General features: G+C 39.1%; 1 protein-coding gene across 1 annotated transcript in view; it reads left to right on the top strand.

Moving 5' to 3' along the window:
* The window catches only part of BMPER (BMP binding endothelial regulator), a 165,269-nt gene that overhangs the window by 102,269 nt on the left and 41,368 nt on the right, over positions 1-21,632 (top strand). Inside the window, exons 10-12 of the mRNA XM_075211287.1 lie at positions 418-522; positions 5,187-5,232; positions 7,688-8,017. Coding sequence (XP_075067388.1) covers positions 418-522; positions 5,187-5,232; positions 7,688-8,017 — 481 coding nt within the window. The remainder of the gene's footprint in view (positions 1-417; positions 523-5,186; positions 5,233-7,687; positions 8,018-21,632) is intronic.

The following is a 21,632-nucleotide window of genomic DNA, read 5'->3' as shown; positions in this document are numbered from 1 at the left end:
TGCTTTCAGATAATGTATATTTATATTGAATAAGTCTTTTTATGTGAGTAATCTTAATATTATTTACATGCGGGTAGGGGAATCAGTAGACTATAATTGCTCTTCCATAATCATAGGCCATGCTTCCTAGAAAATACTTAGGAGTGAGTATCCTTACTTATATCCTGTATAAATTACACTATGTAATTAGCAGTGAGAATACACCACAGATTCTAATAGGATAATCTGTTACTTTTGCTTTAAGCAAATCTTCTCTATGCAAAAAATACCTTATTCATAAGTCATAATTTATGTTATACAATTATAGAAGCCTACTGGGGATGAAATTATTTTTCTCCTGTAGCTTGATACAGGACTGAGATCACATGCTGTTGAAATCCTCAGCTGATGGTTGCATTTTTTTGGCTCTTTTTGCAGGATGGAGAGATGTGGTCCTCTGTCAACTGCACCATCTGTTCTTGTGTGAAAGGCAAGACAGAATGTCGCAAGAAGCAATGCATTCCAGTCAACAGCTGCCCCCAAGTAAGTTTTTCACTGTCTTTTTTTTAAGTATATGCAGTTAAATCGCTCACTGAAGCTGATTTTATTATGTTTGTTATGTATTAATTTAAGTTTATTACTAATAAACATTTATAGCAGTGGATCTTATGCCTGTCCTTGGATACCCCCAACAGTGCATGTTTTACAGATCTCCTCACAGAGTCGCAGGTGAAATAATAAGTAGCACATGTGAATATTTTGAATGAGTCAATCACAACTTAATGTGGCTCTCTCCTGACCCCTCTAGGATACGTGAAAGGCTGGTTTCTCTGTACTCTCTTAATGCTTTGCCGGGATCAACATAGAAAGTAACCTGTAGTTTGAACTTGCATCTGACATTCTCGTGTCTATAAAAATAACTTGCACTGTATTATATATTTTTGGGTTTAGCATGCCGCATACTAATACTTGACTATTTACTATACAAAAATCAATGTGACATTACATTTGATGTACCAACCACTCTGAATGTTGCTGTAATACTACAGTCCAAAGCATGTTCAGAAGAATTTGGGGTGTCAAAAGCAACTTAAATCAGCAGATTAGATATGCAGGCTCCCGTCAAACAACCACAGCACTGTGCAACATCCACTAGGACAACAGCTTTACAATAGATTGCAAGTGTCATGGGTGATTGTGGTATTGATATTTTGCAATGTACCGATTGCTCTGCTCAGAGGTAGGGCATAGTTTTTGTTACAGTCAAGAACCCTTTTACTCAGTGGTTGCTGTCAGTGCATCCCATGCAGCTGCTATGTCTCAATGCCGGGAACCTGACTGAAAGCCCTGGGCCTCTACAGTGCTTTAATATGCTAGCCGCTGTGCTTGCTCTGCAGATGCCTTCAAAGTGGCTGGACATGTATAACTAGGCTTTCCTTATATTTTATTATGGGACCGTTGACTGGGTGTTCCGCTCCTGCCTTTAATACAATCATGCTACTGATCTAAAAATAGGCTATATAGGGAACATCCAATAACATGATTGTATTTAAAGGGCACCTATGCATTCTATAACATTTGCACATATACAAAAACAGCTATTTTCAATGAATGCAATTCTTTATGTTTATTCATTATTTAGTGCTGGAGCATAATCTGAAGCTGAAAGGCAAGATATGGAAGTGTTTTGTTTTTTTACAGAAAGGCAGATAGTTCTGTTGGTTTGCCAGCTGAAGTGGTTCTGGTACAATCAAACAATTTTAACATAAATGTGAGAAATCTAAAACTAGATAAAAGTCCTTGGAGTATATATAATAAACTGCGTGTTTGAAAAAGTGGAGATGTTGATATAAGCTGAGCTTATTGCTGTTATAAAGAAACCATAAAGAACGAGACCCCAGGACTGTGTGCACAATAAAAATGCATTCGGTTTTATTAAATTGCAATGTTGCAAGTGATTGAATGACATTACAGGGGTGCAGGGGTTGCTGGAACAGCAGGGCTACAGGTCCTGGCAATGCCAGATCACCACCCCTCCAAGCCTCCCCTCCCCAGGGCCCCCACTCAGCACTCAAGAGAGCAGACTGTACATATCTTCTTAGACAGTGCACGCGTAATTGGCCCATGCACCAGATCGCACATACTCATGTGGCCTATAGATTGGAAAGCTAGAGTGGCATCGCCAGGGGCCTACCCAGATTTTGCTATGGTTCCTGGCGCTGTTCCGCACCTGGGGGTAAATATATCAACGTCCGTTTTTTTCATCTCGCGGGAGATCGGCGCCTTTGCAGCTAAAATTTAAAGGGGCTATGGCTTGTAAAGGCAAGTTTGCCTTTACAAGCCATCACCCCTTTAAATTTTACATGCAAAGACGCCGATCTCCCGCAAGATGAAAAAAACAGACTTGGATACATTTACCCCCTGGTGGCAATTCAGCTATACATATAGTTATATTGCTTACAGTTACGTAGTTATCCAGCAGATAATTCTGTTGACCATGCAGATATGTTTATTTTCATTGACCTTGGCTACAACAGATGAGTTCAGGTCTAAGCATTGGATACAACTGTATCTGCAGAGCAGATCTAGCTATTGTAGATCTACTGTCTTCTCTAATTGCAATGAAAATAAATTTGCATTGACCGTACATTCTCTGAAGTTGGACTTCCCCTTTAATTTTAGCTGTATTATGCTCAGAGAGCATGAGAACTCTTGACTGTTACATAGTAACACATGTTACATACTTTGCCAGTTGTAATGTGGATAATTATACATTTTTCAACTTAAAAAAAGGTTTGTTCTACACCAAGGTTAGAATAATTAACTATAATAGGAGCGAAAAGGTAACTCATTTAATTAGATTCTGCAGAATTCAATAGAGACGCACAAGGATTTTTTTTTTGGTCCATTAATAGCAGATTTCCATTCTTTTCTTTTTTTTTCAACCACTTCAGACTTACACTGGAAAGCTCATAAAAAGACACAGGCAGGCTGGAAATATTCACAGAAAAGATGGAATGCTATCACTTATTAGTCATAGACTAAACTACCTTATAGTCCCTAGTACAAAACGGGGGGTTTCTTCTTGCAGTATATGGTAAATGACTATTAAGTTGATCTTGCAAAGTTTTAGAGAAAAATCTTCAGGTTGGTTATAAATATAACAAAGGTTTCTTGAATTTGTAGTGTAGAAAGCATTTAATTTCATACACATCTGTACTTTATTACAAATCAAAAGTTGCCTTCTTAACTTTGGTGCCAAATGAGGCACACACAAAAAAAACAACAGCTGTTTCTGTTGCACAACCAAACAAAAGGCTGATTAGTCTTGCCTGAAATATTTTCAGACATAAAACTGAAAGGCTCATAAAACTGGGAAGACTAAAACATGGTCTGATTAGAAGGAGTCTTAAGGAAATATTGGATTATATCACTTATCATGCTCCTCAGGGATTCCCTCTAGTGACTAACATTTGCAGCACACGTGAAGTATAATGGGCAACCTTATTCCTAAAATAAAACCAGAAAGCTATGTCAGTGAATAGAGAGTTTATTGAACGAGCGGTGTTGGTCATAGATTCCATCCTTATTTGAACTCATGGCGTGGATGCTGTTTACAATTTCTACATTTTATTGAAGTGTCACAGTCATCTTCAAAAGCAGTATGACATTTCAAAGATTAAGGATACATTATTATAGAATGATGACTTTGAAAACAATATATGTTGCACATAACTTTTACTGTTGAATTAAACAAAGGTTTATTCAAAAATTACAGCTTGTCTATATGAAATAATTAATTTTTTCATGATAGTGTGGCTACGGGCAGCACAGTGGCCTAGTGGTTAGCACTTCTGCGTCACAGCACTGAGGTCATGAGTTCGAATCCCGACCATGGCCTTACCTGTGTGGAGTTTGTATGTTCTCCCTGTGTTTTCGTGGGTTTCCTCCGGGGGCTCCGGTATCCTCCCACACTCCAAAAACATACTGGTTGGTTAATTGGCTGCTATCAAAATTGACCCTAGTCTGTGTCTGTCTGTGTCTGTGTGTGAGTGTGTGTCTATATTTGGGAATTTAGACTGTAAGCTCCAATAGGACAGGGACTGATGTGAATGAGTTCTCTGTACAGCGCTGCAGAATTAGTGGCGCTATATAAATAAATGATGATGATGCTGGTGAGCATTTTTCTATTGCCATCTGTGAATGATATTTTCTTTGAGTTAGCTGAGAAAACAATATGGCTATACAGGTGACAATAAGGCCCACTCATTTTACTGCCTCACAACATTCCTGATTAAATAATTTTACCAATAATTCTATATACAGAATTCATCCAAAGCATCCATATCAATGTGAAATCCTTTTCATCCAAGGCCATGCCCATTTCTGGTGGGTCACGGTCTCTTTGGAATTTGAAAATTAGGACGGTCCCATGAAAATGTAGTATGCTGATAATTTGGCTTAGTTACAAATATAAAAATGTGTAGGTTATAAATACTGACATATGTCATACTAAAATATGGATGCCACTCTGTTTAGCATTGCTTTAGCTATGGGGCTTCTGGCTAAATTTGCCTGGGTTTATATGTTTGTATGCTGGGGGTAAAGAAATAACATGGTATGTTTCACTGGAACAGGAAGTGGTGTGCCTGAATAATATTGCTGACTGTATAGCATTGCAGAATGTGTTGGAGCATCATCATTATCATCAACATCATCATCATAATAATAACAGCAACAAAAATAATAATAAACATATTTAAAAAGGTATATTTTCTTACCGACTTATGGATTATTTTAAATACGTATAAACGGGTTGGAGAGTCTAGGAGGTATACAGATGCTAACATATTTAAAGAGTTGTTTTGGAAATGTCAAGTCTTTCCAACTATGATGAAAATGTGATTTGTAAATCTTGCAGCCTAATCTTACTGGCATTTTAACTATGCAGCATATGTGTTTTACATTGTTATATTGCATTGTGTGACTAATGGCTATAAAGGCTGTATTGCACTTTTCAATATGCTACATGACTTATTTCAGTTTTTATTAAATTAAGATCTGGGTAGATCGATAGATAGATAGATAAGAAAAAAATCAGCCACTGATCATTTTTTAGTTTCAAACGGTTTTCAAATTGCCACCCTCCTGGGAACACTATAGTATTTACTAAACTTTGGTTCTTTTCATTGATCTCTGTCTCACAGGGGAAAATATTGAATAGAAAAGGATGCTGTCCTATTTGCACTGAAAGTGAGTAAGTTTGTTTATAATTTTTCTATTTTTGTATATCTGTGACAACTTGTATTTTATTTATTTATCCAATAGCAATGTTTAGTTGTATAAAAAAATGTGAGCAACATGGGCGTAACTCATACTTGCCTACTCTTCCGGAATTCCCGGGAGGCTCATGAATGTCGGGGAGATCTCCCAGACTCCCAGAAGAGTAGGCAAACCTCCCGGACCTTGTAAAATGCAGAAATTCACTGCATTGAATAATGGGGGTGGGGGGGTGGGGGGGGGGGGGGCTTAATCACGTCATTAAGCTCCGCACCCGCTATTCAATATCTTGAATTTCTGTATGTTCTGGTAGGGGCGGGGCTAACCTCTGCCACATGATCTGTACTCCAATCTCTCCCTGAGTACAGATTTAAAAAGTAGGCAAGTATGGTGTAACTACGAGTTAGCAACTGCAGGGGCCTACTGTGCCCTATGAAGCTGCTACCTGTTCTACTACAGGATCCTGCTCTCCTATGCCGTCTTCTCATCAGTTGAAATGGCAAGGAATTTAAAGCTAAAAATTCAGTGTTGCATGCTGGCAATCAGTGGCTTCAAAATTCGAATTCTGCTCCGATGGCAAGGGAACTGTGATGTTCCCGTCTTCTCCAAGCGTAAATGGCAGAACGGTGAGGAGCAGAGGCAAGTGGCTGGACCAGCATAACATGTAGGGGTATCCTTATCTATAAACTCTCGGGGGCCCCTTCAGAAATTCTGCAATGGGGAACACAATTTTCCTGTCACGGGCACTAGGAGTTCTGCCCAGGATTCACCAGGTGACTATGCTTACCAGAGGGGCGGAGTTTGCACAGCGGTCCTCTGGCAGCAGGGTGAATAGTGGAACATATATAACAGCAGATGGAGAGAGGATGCCAATGGAATTGATAGTCAGTGACTTGCAGCTATACTGGTAGATGTGTCAGCGACTTGCAGCTATACTGGTAGATAAGTCAGCGACTTGCAGCTATAGTGGAAGGCAGGTTTCAACCACGGAGAGCCGGGTGGACGTGAGCAGGTGAAGGAAGGTAATGGGAGAGTCAGTGGTCTGCATTCAGCAAATTGTACCACTGCTGTGAAGGGAAGACTTGTCCAGGTGCAGGTAGGTAGCGGGAAGTCAGTGGTCTGCGTTCAGCAAGTTGTACCACTGCTGTGATGAGAAGACTTGTCCAGGTGCAGGTAGGTAGAGGAGGCGTCAGTGGTCTGCGGATAGCAAGTTGTACCACTGCGAGGAGGTGAGGACTTGGCCAGGTGAGGATAAGTGGAGGAATGAATAGAGTCAATAATTGTATGAATGCAATGAGAGCACAGAGGAACTTGCTCCAAACAGATATGCAGCGTTACAGCTAATAGTCTATAGCGGGTATGGATACCGCTGCTGAGTAGGGAAGCTTGTCCTAAGCGGATATGCAAGGTAACAGTTGAAAGTCAATAGCAAGTAAGCATACCGCTGATGAGTAGAGAAGTTTGTCCACGAGCATATGCAGGCACAGCCGGAGCGCTGAACGGCTGAAGCGGGTATGGGAACCGTAGGTGAGCAGAGCAGGTAATCCAACAGACAGCTGAGGACACGAGCAGGATACAAGAGTCAGTAGCGGGTATGAGAACCGCTGATGAGTAGAGCAGATAATCAGCAGGAAGCTGAAGACACGAGCAGGTCACAGGAGTCAGTAGCGGGTATGGGAACCACCGATGAGTAGAGCAGGTAATCAGCAGGAAACTGAAGACACAAGCAGGACACAGGAGACACCTTCAGAGACTCACAGGGAATGAGACTCAAGATCAGGCAACGATGTAATGAGCACAGGTGCCTTAAATAGGGAGAGGCGCCTGATCCACCAATTAGATTAAAAGCAAAGGACATACGAGTTCTTGGGTGTTGCGCATGCGCAGTCCATCAAGATGGCAGACGGGCACGGCTCAGGACAGGCGCCGGCAGGAAGGCTAGAGAACCACGCACCAGCGCAGAGGCACTCACGGTCCGGTGAGTGACATTTCCCATTACATGCTTGGTGAGGAAATCAAAATAAATTATTGTATTTAAAACAGCAGAAATTGTTTTTTAAATTCAGATCATTCAATAAATTAAATAATTTGTAATTGATATATTTATCATGCTTGCCATGCTTTTATTACCAGGTGGCAAGTGAGGGACGGGGTGTGGCGATGCGATCGCGTCACCTTAGCCCCACTCCCTGCTACTTAATGCCAAGATTAATCTTGCAACAGGGTTCGGGGTCTGATAGCATGAGTTGTGAATTGTGTCATTATGTCATTATGACCCACCTCTGCCAGGAGGGTACCTGTTGTTACTGGAGTCCAAGTATATATATATATATATATATATATATATATATATTTATTTATTTTCTTAGACTGAAAAGGCAACAGGTTAATTTATTTAATTTTAACTAATATTTGTATTTTGATGTAGAACCTGGAGTATGTACTGTATTTGGAGATCCCCACTACAATACCTTCGATGGACGAACATTTAACTTTCAAGGAACTTGTCAATATGTTTTGACAAAAGACTGTTCATCTTCTACCTCATCTTTTCAAGTGCTAGTTAAAAATGATGCTCGGCGAACACACTCTTTTTCATGGACAAAAACAGTGGACCTTGTAATGGGAGGAAGCAGTATTAGCCTTCAACAGCATCTCACAGTAAAGTGGAATGGAACACGGATATCACTGCCATACGAAACACCTCAATTTCATATCGATCTTGATGGTTACCTTCTAAAAGTGACTACCAAAACAGGTATGAGATACCCAGATATGCTAATGTAAATATAACCATACTGTCCATATTAATTCTAGCAAAATAAGGTGCATATACCTATGTTATATGTATATAAAACACAGTTGCCTTCTCTCCCTGAATATTGGGAGACCTCCCAGACTCCAGGAAAGAAAACTCACCTCCCAAATCTCCACTGGCACTACAAAAAAATGGCCACCACTCTCAAAAATCAAGACACGTGTTTTTATATACTTACTAGATATTATTTTCCTCTAGTGTTTTCTTTAGATAACAGACAGAGATACTCTTACAATATATCAATGAGATTAAGTAATGTATTTATCTAGCAGGAAATAGATCTATAATACAAGAAAACGCTTTCCAGCACACATATGTAGTCATTGCTTAGTCTTCTCCCCAGTGTTTCCTCAGGATAACTGGCTAGTGAGATTGCCCTGCACACAGAATAAGAGTGAACTACAGCTGTAGAGCTATTCTGTATACAGAATATTCCCTTTATTTACATTGACATATTTACCAGAAAGAGGTGCACTAAAAGAAAATAGCTGCAGCTCTCTTGTGTGTCTGTGTATTGCCTACTCTCCCAGAATATTGGGAGACCTTCCGAGAAGGTAAGTTAATCTCCTGAACTGCTGGCTTGTGCGTATCATGATGCAATATTGTGCGCAAGTCTGGATAAGCACATGTGCACTAGTCAGTATTTGCGTATATATCAGGAAACAACAAGTCTGAGAGTTCTTGACTCAAGTGTGTCAGCACAAGGCTTGTATTTCAAGTAAGCAATGTATAATTGTTCTTTTATTTAACTAAAAAAAATGTTCTGGAGACCAGAGCCGGATTTAGACCTCATAAGGCCCTAGGCAGGATACTGTTTTTGGGCCCCCTCCCTGAAACAATCCATAGCACTATATTTTTGCAGCCTACCATATACCCCTATAGTTACGTAGAAGTGAAAGCATGTGCCGCCGCATGCCTACCATATACCCCTATAGTTAAGAAGATGTGATAGCATGTGCCGCCGCACAGTGGCGGCACGCCGCCAAAGGAGGTGGGGGTGTGGCTTGCCTCTTTGGGGGCGTACCTAACATGTGAAAAGAGCAAGGCCACCCTGCTGCAGAAAAAGGCACCCCTAAATAATTACCGAGCAGTCCTGTTTTTTTAAGTAGTTGGGTCAAAACAACCTAATAAGTATTTAAGTCAGAACAGAAATATTAAATATTAATATTAAATTAAGTTGTTTGCAAAAATAATACGCATAAATCCAAGGATGTGCCCTTGTCACTTTTGTCCCTCAATCATCACACTGTGCCCATTTATTGCCACTTTTGTCCCTTCAAAATATCACCTTTGTGCCCTCTCACTGTCACCTCTGTTCCCCCTCACTGTGTCACCTCTGTGCCCTCTCATTGTGTCACCTCTGTGCCCTCTCACTGTGTCACCTCTGTGTCCTCTCACTGTGTCACCTCTGTGCCCTCTCACTGTGTCACCTCTGTGCCCTCTCACTGTGTCACCTCTGTGTCCCTCTCACTGTGTCACCTCTGTGTCCCTCTCACTGTGTCACCTCTGTGTCCCTCTCACTGTGTCACCTCTGTGTCCCTCTCACTGTGTCACCTCTGTGTCCCTCTCACTGTGTCACCTCTGTGCCCCTTCACTGTGTAACCTCTGTGCCCCTTCATTATCACCTCACACTATGTGCCTCCGTTTTACTTACCTGTCTTTTTCTCTTTTGTATTCCACTTTTCTGTCTTCTGGTCTTCTTGTCTTCCTGTCTTCTTTTTTCTCCACCACGCAGCTCCTCGGTTAGTCCTCACACAGTGGCCGGAAACAGACTTTAAAAAAAACAAAAAAACAGTCACGTGATCGCATGACAGGTCCCAGCAGTCTCTCCTCCTCTCTGTTTCCCCTGAATGAAGAGGAGAGACTGCCGGGACCTATCATGCGATCACGTGACTGTTTTTTTTTTTTTTTTTTTAAAGTCTGTTTCCGGCCGCAGTCTCTTTTACTATGTCGGCGGACAGAGAAGTATGGCAGGCGGAGGGGAGCACTTCTCCGCCTTGCCTACCCCGCTCACCGCCAGTCCTGACTGGGCCCTCTGGGGACCGCTAGGCCCTAGGCAGTTGCCTAGGTTGCCTAGCGGGAAATCCGGCCCTGCTGGAGACACATCACGAATACTTTTTTCTAATTGAATCTCCCCCTAATTCTCATGAAATTACAGACTTACAAAACACTGTACAACTTTCCCAATTATTAACTGAAATCTCATTACAAGGGTCAAATCACCATTTACTGCCCCAATTTGCATCATAAATATGCATAAATAAGTATTATTAGTTAATCCCCTTGATGGTTGCACTACAAAGGGATTATAAATCACTTGTGTGGATCCTCCCATAGGAAACAAGCTGCTGCAAAATGGACTGAAAATCACTTTTATATTTTAGCCCTAAAACTTATCTTTCTTTAATGTAGGATTAGGTGAAGTCTTTTTTTGTGCTCCATTTCTGTCCACAGCTGCACCCAACTTTAAGCATGTATCCTATTTGTTTAAGTCAAGTTAGTCACTTTATTGCATCTTCCTATCATTGGGCCCAAGTAATGCTGCAGTCATAACAGGAGCACTGAGAATAGATTGCAATTGGTTCCACACAAAACTTTCACTAAAGATGGTAAAACTAAAAATAGATGGAGAGGTCTTGTCACTGAAATTGTTAGTCTCTGTGTTAGTCTTTGGCAACAAGAATATGTTTTCTGTGTGTGTTTATTTAACTTATATATTATAAACAATATGGTCTTCCTACTTTAAATAATATTACTTTTTAGAAGTCACCTTGGACTTCTGTGGTCTGTATAAAAGAACTCTCTCTGCAGCCTTGTTCTTTCACATGGTTTTGAAATCTGTGGTTAACTTCTAATAGCCGTATAATTTATAGTAGGAGGAGTATTAAAATAGTAACCGATTTGCTTCCACATTATCCTACACTAGTTACAAATGTGCACTCCTTTATTTTTGCACAGTTCCCATTATTGGACATTGTCAAAATCTATAGGAATAATCCTGCTATCCCACTTTTATAGGATATATTAACCCCCCTCCAAAGACACACACCCACACACCCCTCCACAGAGAATCCACCTGATATCCGACAAAAACCAACCACAGATATTTAAGTTGTAACTGAACATTTAAATCTATAGATGTGTCTATAGTGCTCATTTGAAAACAGTTTAAGCAGTCTCTGGACATAGAGGGATTTGCTAAAATCCTGTTAGTTTTAAATCTAAATATCTAACCGATACTCCGCTACTGGAATTGCACAATGTATAAAATGTCAACTTTTGCTAAATTGTTAGTTTTATTTTAATACATTAGTTTCAAGTGATAGGAATATATTTTTGTAAAAACTGCCACTTTCAGAAAGATTAAACTTAGACGGGATCGGGTTTTGATGCATTGCTGAGAAATTGGCATTTTAATGAAGCAAATGGGGCACTTACTATGAATGTCTGGAGCGTTCTAATTTTTCTTGGAGAGTGTATTGGACACAGGAACAAATAACTTTAGGAACATCTGGTATATTTCCTGGATCAGCTTGCTAGTTAACAGACAAGCAGGTCCACAGAATCCTAGAAGATGTGTTAAGGGCTTAAATTTGTTTTGACAAAACTGATTTGGGACTGTAATATCCTGGTTGTAGATAAACACCGGGTGAATGCTGAGAATTTTCTTATTAACATGTGTCAAATACATAGTGAGGATCCCTGTGAGATTTGGTCTGCATAGTGCATTACTGTTCCAGGCGAACATTATTTACTGTTAAATGAATTAAACAGCATGTAAAATTAATGAGCCAAATTTTTCATGTAATGTGATCATTTCAAAGTCACAAGGAACAATTATATAATAATATGGTAGTATAGCAAATATAGGATTACAGAATGGTTACAGTTCCCTTTTCTGCTCCCTCAGTTGTCATGGTAACTCCAGAACCTCTTAACACTGATGAAGATCATACCTTGTGACCTGGGGTTGATGTATATTTGTATAAGAGTGGAAATATGTTATTCCCTTGTGAATGATCTTAAATCAAATTCTGACATTGTGATTGACTGATCAAATAAAAATTCATCAACAATCACTTTAAAAAATGTGCACTGAATTGCCTCAGAATATAACACTGAAATTGTAACTATAAACTACATTTCTCTAGGTAACTGCAGCAAAACACTCACACTGCTTTACAACATAAGTTCTCTTTACTTTCAGCAAATGTTTTATTATGACATTTAAAACAAGAGATAAAAAGGCAGAAAAATGGTAAACTAAAAGAAAGAAACACACAAATTGCTTAGCTATATTACAGCATCAGTCAAATTGGTTAGTAAGGGGAAACTCTATTTTATAAACAAAAATAATGCTAATCTGTCTGCTAGCGTGTCTGAAAACTACATGAATAATTAGCATATCAGGAAAAACATCATAAGGGGTGAAGAGAAGAAAAGATGCAAGGGTGTATATGGAATATTAAGGAGGAGAGTATGGTATGACACCATAGCAGGGAGAGGAGAAGTGGGGAAGGGGAGAGAAAAGGCTCCAGTCAAGCACACCAGGATCAAAGGGACAGGACATTCATATTTAGGTGCTATTGACTGGCATAATCTAACCACTCTCTGCACATGCTCAAAAACTTAGTAGGTAGTTGTAGTTCCAACAAGGTGCTGGTGTTCTTCTTGTTTAACACTCCAATCCACTTTTTACCTTTAAACTAAGGGACTTACAGGCCATAGTTATTGAATGACTGGTTAACTGCAGGCAAAGGTTAAGATTTTTCACTTAGGTCCACCATAAGTGCAATGCTTTGGCTTCTTCAAACCACATCTACTAATATGTTATCCTTGATGGGACAAGGTGCCACCTGAGAAATTCTAAGTCAATTATTGAGCATAGTCATTAATTCAACTTTGATGGCAGCTTGATGTATATCTACCCAGTCCTCTTCATCCAGCAGAGCACCTATGTCCTCCTCCCATTTAGTAAGGAAGAAGAGCACAAAAGGGGCTAGCGCTCCAAGATGAGTAGATAATAGAATGTATCCCTAATTTGGGAGGGGGACTCAAAAGCAGTCAACGTGTGTGCCCCTGAATATAATCCTTGTCGATTTTCTGACCCATTTTGTATCATAAGTGTTTGCAAATGGAGACAGCATAGCTAGGTGCTTGATTTTATGCACCTCTGGCAAAGAGTCTGATTGAAACACCTCAATTTAATAATTAACAGGTGTGGCCTTATACTTTTGTCTGTATAGTGTATGTCCACCATGCTCGCGTTCACTCTTCTGCAGCAGCCTGCTATGTTATGAGGTGCTTTTCTAACTAAAAACTAGAGTTTGAGTGACAGCTAATGTCAGAGTAACACAAATGCCTCAAAGATGAGGTTTTTGAGCTGTATGAGATCCCATCAGGTCACTATCCTAAACATGTGAGATGAGCTTTGCTTGTCTGTAGTGGGGTGGGAAGGTTATGCTTTCCCTTTTAACAGAGCTACAGTAGAATGGCAGCACAGAACAATGTATTTTACATTCCTCAGTCAAATCTGTAAATTTCCTTTAAGATAAATACAATATCGCATTGGCACTAAGCATAATCAGTTGCTGCATATGTAAAACACATAGCTATAGAAACAAACTATTATTTTCCAGTTTTGATAGTAAAAAGCTAATTTTGATAATTTCAAACACACATGGAAAAGGTTATAAAACATGCAATAATTGTATGTGTTATTATCTTAATGTTTTAATAACACATGGGAATGCAAAGTCTCTGTCTATATCCAACTTAATGTTTTGTAAAATAAGAATTCCCCTTAAATGAGTATTACACACCAGGAAGTGAAATTCAGCCTTTATTGGATGTTTAGTTGCTTTTACACTTTGTGATCTAAAAACAGTACATACTAGTAGAGATTGTGTCGATAATTCTGGTGGTTGTGTTTTATGAACATCCTAGTCTCAATGGGAAATTCACATTTTTCAGAATTTAAATGACTAGAGCTAGGATGATGATGGTCAATTCATTCAACTGTGTGGCATAGTAGGGTTAGGATTGGAAACACTTTTGTCAGCAAATGTGGAAACTTTTGAAGCCAAATACAGAATGAAACAAATATTTCACAGAACAGTTTTGCAAATTTTGCTCTTCTCTGTATACTACTCTAAATATCTTAACTATTTTATCAGTTAAGCTTTTTTTCATTCTATAGGTGACATTTGTAGCCAGTGGCATACGTCCAGGCCCGGCGCTCCCATTAGGCAAGGTTAGGCACTTGCCTAGGGCGCCGGGCTCTGGAGGGCGCCTGGAGGGCGCCACAGAATGGTAAATTACTTTAAAACTGTGCGGCAACCGCTGACCATACCTGTCACGGCCGCCGCACAGCATTCAGATGCACGGGGAGGGGGGAAAAGGCTATTGCTCACCACCGCCGCCTCTCTGCTCCGTCTCCTCCCCTCCACTCTGTGAGTGGAGGGGAGGAGACGGAGCAGAGAGGCGGCGGTGGTGAGACAAGGTAAGGAAAGACGATTTTGTAAAAATGCCTAGGGCGCCATGGACCCTAGCACCGGCCCTGCATACGTCAAGATTGCTTGGCTCAACATGAAAGCCGTGTAGGAGCCGCTAGACACACAAGAATGCCAAGAGCACCGACACGGACTTTTAGGCAGTTATTGGAGATTTTCTAGTTTCGAATGCTTAATGGAAGCACCGTGCAGTGTCAGTACTACTGTACATTGAGAACGCCTCCTCTAACTGCTAAACAGGCTGTGCAGGGTCCAAAGAAAAAAAAGAACCAAGCATCCCTGAGCCTTTAAAATAATATGTTAGGCCCACAGGGCAAATAGGCTCCAGTGCAGTTGACCCAGTCTTGACACTCCCTAGCTAAAATCAGGACCATTAGTCGTTGCTAGTGCAATCTGTTGCTATGCAGCTGTTTGTTGCTGTTAAAAAAACAGACAAACAATTAAATTATAATGCTCTGAACTATATCATATCATAGTCTTGCAACATACAAAGACTTGCCATGTACTTTTAAAAGCAGGGATGAAATAGGATTAGTATTAGCTAGGATATATTTATTTTTTCTGTTTTATTTTCTATTACTTGTTTAAATGTTTTTTTTTCCCACTGTGGCGGAGCAAAGATTGTTTGTTATGTATTCTCATCAGGCCACTTTGGAGAAGGAAAGGAAGGTCACATGCAGTTTCATTGAGAAGGTTGAAGGTGGTTAGCTGTCGGCAGCATTGGAGCAATCTCATACTACCTTAGCCACAGATGTAACAACCACTTTAGCTAGGTACACACTACAGGGTTTTTGTCCAATAATCGGCTAAACCAGCCGACATACGACCACTGGTTCAAAAGTCGGGTCAGTGTGTCTAGTGACACGATGGTCAAAAGTCTGCCCAAATAGACGATTGTCGCCTCATTTGGTTGGTCATACCATTAAATATTTTTGTTCCAATCTTGTTTTCGTTGTGTAGTGTGTATAAACTTCTGACCGATCCACGGCAATCCTCCAATACTTCCTCGATCTGGGGGGCGTGTGTATGTAAATTTGTAATGTCTGTACCAGTCCCACATGGTGCGGTATCCGCACATCACAGGCTTGTGTTTTGTATAGATGTGTATTGCACCTGTCTGGCTGCAGACCATTACACGTGTATAAAGCATGTGTGTTATTACCCTTTGCATCTATGTTGACAATCTATTCACATTTAACCTTTATAAACTATTAAAGTTATAAAGTCATATCAACCTTTATTAACTAATATTTGTAAAATACCATGAATGTTTTATTGCAGGAAAAAAGTACAAACATTTTGACAATATGACAGGTGAGAAAAAATAGTATTACACTTTAAAGGTGCTACGGGTTTGTGGCAGAACAGGTCTTGATGTCGCTTGGGTTTCTATTCCCTTTGATTGCTTTACCTACGAAACAAGCAAATAAGAAATGTTTACCATTAAACTTCTATATCTTTATATATCCAACGCCAGAAATACTCTAATTTTCTCACCTTGCACACTGCTCGAGATCAGTTTATGCTTTGGTCCCTGTGGCGCAATCGCAATAATAGCGGGCTTAACCTCCATATATTCTGGAAAACAGGTGCCATTTTGGTTATTATAACGATACAAGTATGTGCCCAAAGCATTTAGTTGTCTATACATGTTCACTGAAATACCTTTGTGTCTAACTTCTTTCATATCTTCTTCTTTTTCAATTTTTTTCTTGTTTGATAACAGGTGTTATATTAGTGGTATCAGTGGTATCTAAACAGGCCTTCTCAGCATTAATTCTTCGTTCTGACAAACAAAAAAATCTATGTTACAAATGACGCGTTTACATTGCTTCGTGTGAAACTAGAATGAAATAAAGTCCTTCAAGCAGGTACACTACACGTGCTGCTGACCTTTTTTAATGTCGTAATCGTCCTGGTCCAGTACTTTGACCATCATCTCCACCTCTCTTGGGCTCATTGGATTTGCTCTTTGCTCTTCTTGAGTATCTCCATCCCCCACCTTAACTTTTTCAACATTTTTTTGCCCTTCCAGCACCATCTCTGACTCTGTCTCCATAGCTGCAACCCCCACAGACACCTTCTCCTCACCCGCAACCCCCACTGACACCTTCTCCTCACTCGCAACCCCCACTGACACCTTCTCCTCAACCTTAACACCCACTGACACTTTCTCACTCGCCATCTTCTCACGCTCCTCAGCGCCAGACAGGTTCCTCTGTCATTTTATACACTCAGACATGGGCGTTCGTTTTTGCTGTGGACCAATCAGTGATGATGCCCACTTTACCACTTAAATGGTTTTCTACATTTTATGTATGGGTATAAACTTCTATTTTATATAAATGAATGAAGAGACAGTGTTGCCTTCTCTTTTTATGCGGCTTTGGGTGTTAACTATAGTCAAAGCTCTGCCCCTTTATGCTAATGTCTTTGGTATATTGTTACACGCCCCGCAAATGATGCTTCAGTGTGTACAAAATTAAAATTATTGCTCACGACAACATGGCTGTAAAAAGTCGCTAAATGGACGTCCGCTCTTCCCTTTATTGTCTTAAACAAGGCTAGTGTGTATGCAGTCCATGGACCGAGCGATCGGATCATCGATCTTATGAAAAATCGATCGGCATAAAAAGTTGGTGGAAAATTCTGTAGTGTGTACCCAGCTTTTCAAACAACAAAACGTTTTCTAAAGAATCTCACAGTTTTTTCATATTTGTTAAGGAGATACCTTTTGAATATATTTTTTGCATTAAATTAGTATACATTGGATCAACTTATTTATTTAAAAGTGCTTTAAGATTTAAATAAATATCCTTTCACACCCAGTACTAAAGTCCATGTGATATTTGTTTCTGTACTGTATTTCAGCATTTAAATTAATTTACATGCACAGAATTCGAAGGAAAGATTTTTGTCTTTATCATCTCTGCTGAAGAGTTAAGGATCAGTCCAGTGAGTTTTACGGCATGACCTGTACTGTGGATACAAACTGCTTAAACTAGCATTAAAATAGTATAGCAGATGTCAATGAAAATGGGGTCTGTAATGCGCACAAAGGAACCTTTTAGAACTTTTGCAGTAAAAGATTAGGATTCCCTTGTACTTTCTCCTAGATATCCTGTCTCTGCCTGGGTATATATAGCCAGCATTTATACACTGGCAAGGTTGTATCCAATTCATGGTAGACTCTTGTTTCTTATATTGAGAATACAATTGTAAAACCAAGGTAAGGAGGTATAAAGCTGATTTGTTACTTCTTTTCCAAAACAGAAAATAATTAGTTTACATAGACTGTTATTTAGTGTACAACGGGAATTAAATATTTATTTACCATGAATAATTACCATGAGGGGAACCATTTAGGAACAGGGTGTTTTTTAACAAATATTTACCAATCAATTATGAACCTTGACAAGTTTTACAGCTTTAATGCAACTTGCCCTTATAAGTCTGTTATCACATGAATTTCAAGCTTAAAATCTATCTATCTATCTATCTATCTATCTATCTATCTATCTATCTATCTATCTGGTCACACATCTATTAGATGTGCTAGATAAATGATAGCTAGTATCTGGCTTGTCGCTATGGGCAACACCTCTACATTTATTTTTATAAGGTTTACTAAATCTATCACCATATCCAGATGTTTGGCCGTGAGTCTAAATGGCCATATTCACATAGCTACAGGAATCTTGAAGTGAATATATATTAGATACATGTTCTTATCAGTGATAACATCTTCAAAATGTATCCTGTAACGTAATATCTGATAGTGATCTATATTATATACAGTAAAATAATGATATATGTATATATATATATATATATATATATATATATATATATATATAAAGAAGGGTAGAAGGAACAGGGCGCCACATAGTGTATTACCACAATAAAAACAATGCTTGAGATGGATAGAGTGTGATAGAAATAGAGGCACATTGCAATAACAATGTGAGTGTTATTATATGTTGCTTGCTTTGCTCCTTATTTAGCTTATATTGTTGAATGGTCTTAGAGAACATTCTTATATTTACTATTAGGTATTTTGTTCACTAGTAATATTATTGTGTAATTGAGGTTCACTTGTTTTGTTACTATAAACTTTAATTAGCCTTGGGTACACGCGCCCATTTCTATTTTTATGTATATGGTTCTCACAGTCTCAGTGAGACCTTTGACTCACCACCACAATACGAGTCTATGAGACATCACTATACAAGTACGCATGCGCTGGTTGCACAGCGCCTCTGTGCACGTCATCACGTCTGCGTGGGTAAACGCAGCGTGCTTTAGATCGTGAGTCCCAAGATGGAGTTACTAGTTATAAAGCTGGGCTCCGTGACTATATTGATATTTCTATATGTTTTCCTCCTGATGAAGTCCTTGTTATTGTATGGACGAAACGCGTTGAGGATTATTGCACACTGCAGGATATCGGGGTACTTATGCAGGAGATCCGCTGTGGAGATTCATTGGGACTGATTGTTACCTGCCCTGCGGGGAATGCATGCTGTCCAGATGAGTACCACCTAAAGATACCTTTATGTGCATTGTTGTGAACGTTTTTATGTAAGTTCGATACTTACTTTTATCAATAAATTCTGTTGCATACAGTATTATACTATTTTAGTATTCTTTATTTTATTGTGCCACATAGATTCAAGTGGTTTTCCAGTGATTCACCTTATTAACGAGGATTTGGAGACACCTAGAATTATTGGAACCCTCAGCAGTTTTATGGATATGCCTGAAAAGTTTTTTTATCTGGTACGCTTAATAATTATTAGTGGTGATCACACCTGGGATATCAGTGTGTTGGTACAAGTGTCTTTTCTGATCACTATCTGAAAATCACAATATATATCTAATATATTTCTAGTGTGCCTCTCTTTCTATCACACTCTATCCATCTCAAGCATTGTTTTTTATTGTGGTAATACACTATGTGGCGCCCTGTTCCTTCTACCCTTCTTTTTTAGATATTCCAGACTCACCATCTGTTTTTGGAACTGGCTGCCTTCTGCAATTTGGACTTTGTGTTTACTCCACTAATGTCTATTAGTAACATCATTATATAGTGACTCTGTACACAGAAGTGGGTTACGCGGCCCGCATTGGGTATCTGTTGTGTGTATATATATATATATATATATATATATATATATATATACATATTTTTCACACAAACAGCACAGGAACACAGGTGAAGCACCTTTGTCTAATTAATTAAGGGAACAGCTTGTGCAGTGCTTAGGAGAAAGCTTAAATAGCTGGACTTGAGGTGGGTGGTGTGACTGACGACAGAGAGTGTCCAGTGTCCAGTTAGGAGACTACCTATTTAGCCCCTGTTAGGGCTGTGGGACTTTGAAAAATATTTTGATCATTGTTGGTATGATTCTCAGTGTGATTGCTAAAACTACTACTGAAGCTGTATGATCCATCCTGACAAGAGAATAAACGGCAAATTGGTTCAGCAAAACCTGTGAAATCTGTGTAAGGAACATTTTGTTTGCCGTGTTTTTTTACTATATATATATATATATATATATATATATATATATTAAAAATTATACTAGGTTTAATGGGTTATTAATTATATCTAAGAACACATTGACAGGGTAGTGTTTCTCACCTCTTTTACTGTCATCCTTTCCTTATCTAAGGGCCAGCCAGAGAAAGGGGACAGCACGTACAGAGCCAACAATGACATCAGATAATGAAGCATAGCCAAACATAGTCAAATTACTTCCAAGTTTCAATTACCATTTAAAAATTAACTTTATAATGTGTTCTAAAACTGCTTTCTAAAGCATCAATCACTTAGACATGTCATTGGCAAAAGCACACATTTGTCTTTAGAGAATGGTAACTCTTCCAAGTGCCTTATTAATTAATTTGTGATTATGGCCACCACTACTAGAACATTGCCAACAGCTTTAATGATAGTGTTTCATGAGCCTCAATGGGGTCAGCAGCTTCTTGAATAGGATACTGGGAGATTTACATAGCTAGAATACTACCAATGTTAAAGTATCCAAACATTTCATTTGTTTCCACTTCTACAGGAAGATTATTAAAATATGCCCAGTGAGAGTGCTGATAGACCCTAGAATAATACTTTTTTTTTAAACATAAACAAATTAAAAGGATTATTGTGCCTTTTATCTTATAATCAAATTCAGCAGCTGAATGTTTGTTATTAAAAACAGTGTAATTTTATTTTGGAACGATCCACATTGTCGTGCATGAGAAACATCTGTGTGTTCTGGCCTTATGTATACAGTATATCTCTTAGCAGTTCTACAAAGAGATGTCTGTTGGAACCTATAAGAAAACAATAAGTGCATGTAAAGACATTTGTAGAGACGATTTATTATTATTTGCTGGCAAATTATTACATTCAAAAATGTTGGTTTATTTATTATAAAAAAAAGTAATGTAAGATCTTACTACAGTTCATATAAGGTCTTTGTAGACGTAAAGATTCTATTTTAAGTTAGTAGTAGATAAAGACCAAATAGCTTTCAATGCGGGCAGCACGGTGGCGTAGTGGTTAGCACTTCTGCCTTACAGCACTGGGGTCATGAGTTCAATTCCCGACCATGGCCTTATCTGTGTGTAGTTTGTATGTTCTCCCCGTGTTTGCGTGGGTTTCCTCCGGGTACTCCGGTTTCCTCCCACACTCCAAAAACATACTGGTAGGTTAATTGGCTGCTAACAAATTGACACTAATCTGTGTGTGTGTATGTGTGTCTGTCTGTCTGTGTGTGTTAGGGAATTTAGACTGTAAGCCCCAATGGGGCAGGGACTGATGTGAGTGAGTTCTCTGTACAGCGCTGCGGAATTAGTGGCGCTATATAAATAAATGGTGATGATGATGATGATGAATGACTATACAATATATAATGACTGTAGCACAACCCATGAAATGTTTGGATAATAGTAACATTACATTTTATCAAACACACACCTCAAAGTTACTTTACACAGCTGGGAGTATATTTACTAAACTGCGGGTTTGAAAAAGTGGA

The sequence above is a fragment of the Mixophyes fleayi genome, chromosome 5, assembly GCF_038048845.1.
Source record: "Mixophyes fleayi isolate aMixFle1 chromosome 5, aMixFle1.hap1, whole genome shotgun sequence".
NCBI lineage: Eukaryota > Metazoa > Chordata > Amphibia > Anura > Limnodynastidae > Mixophyes > Mixophyes fleayi.
This window is presented reverse-complemented; position numbering and strand designations above follow the sequence as displayed.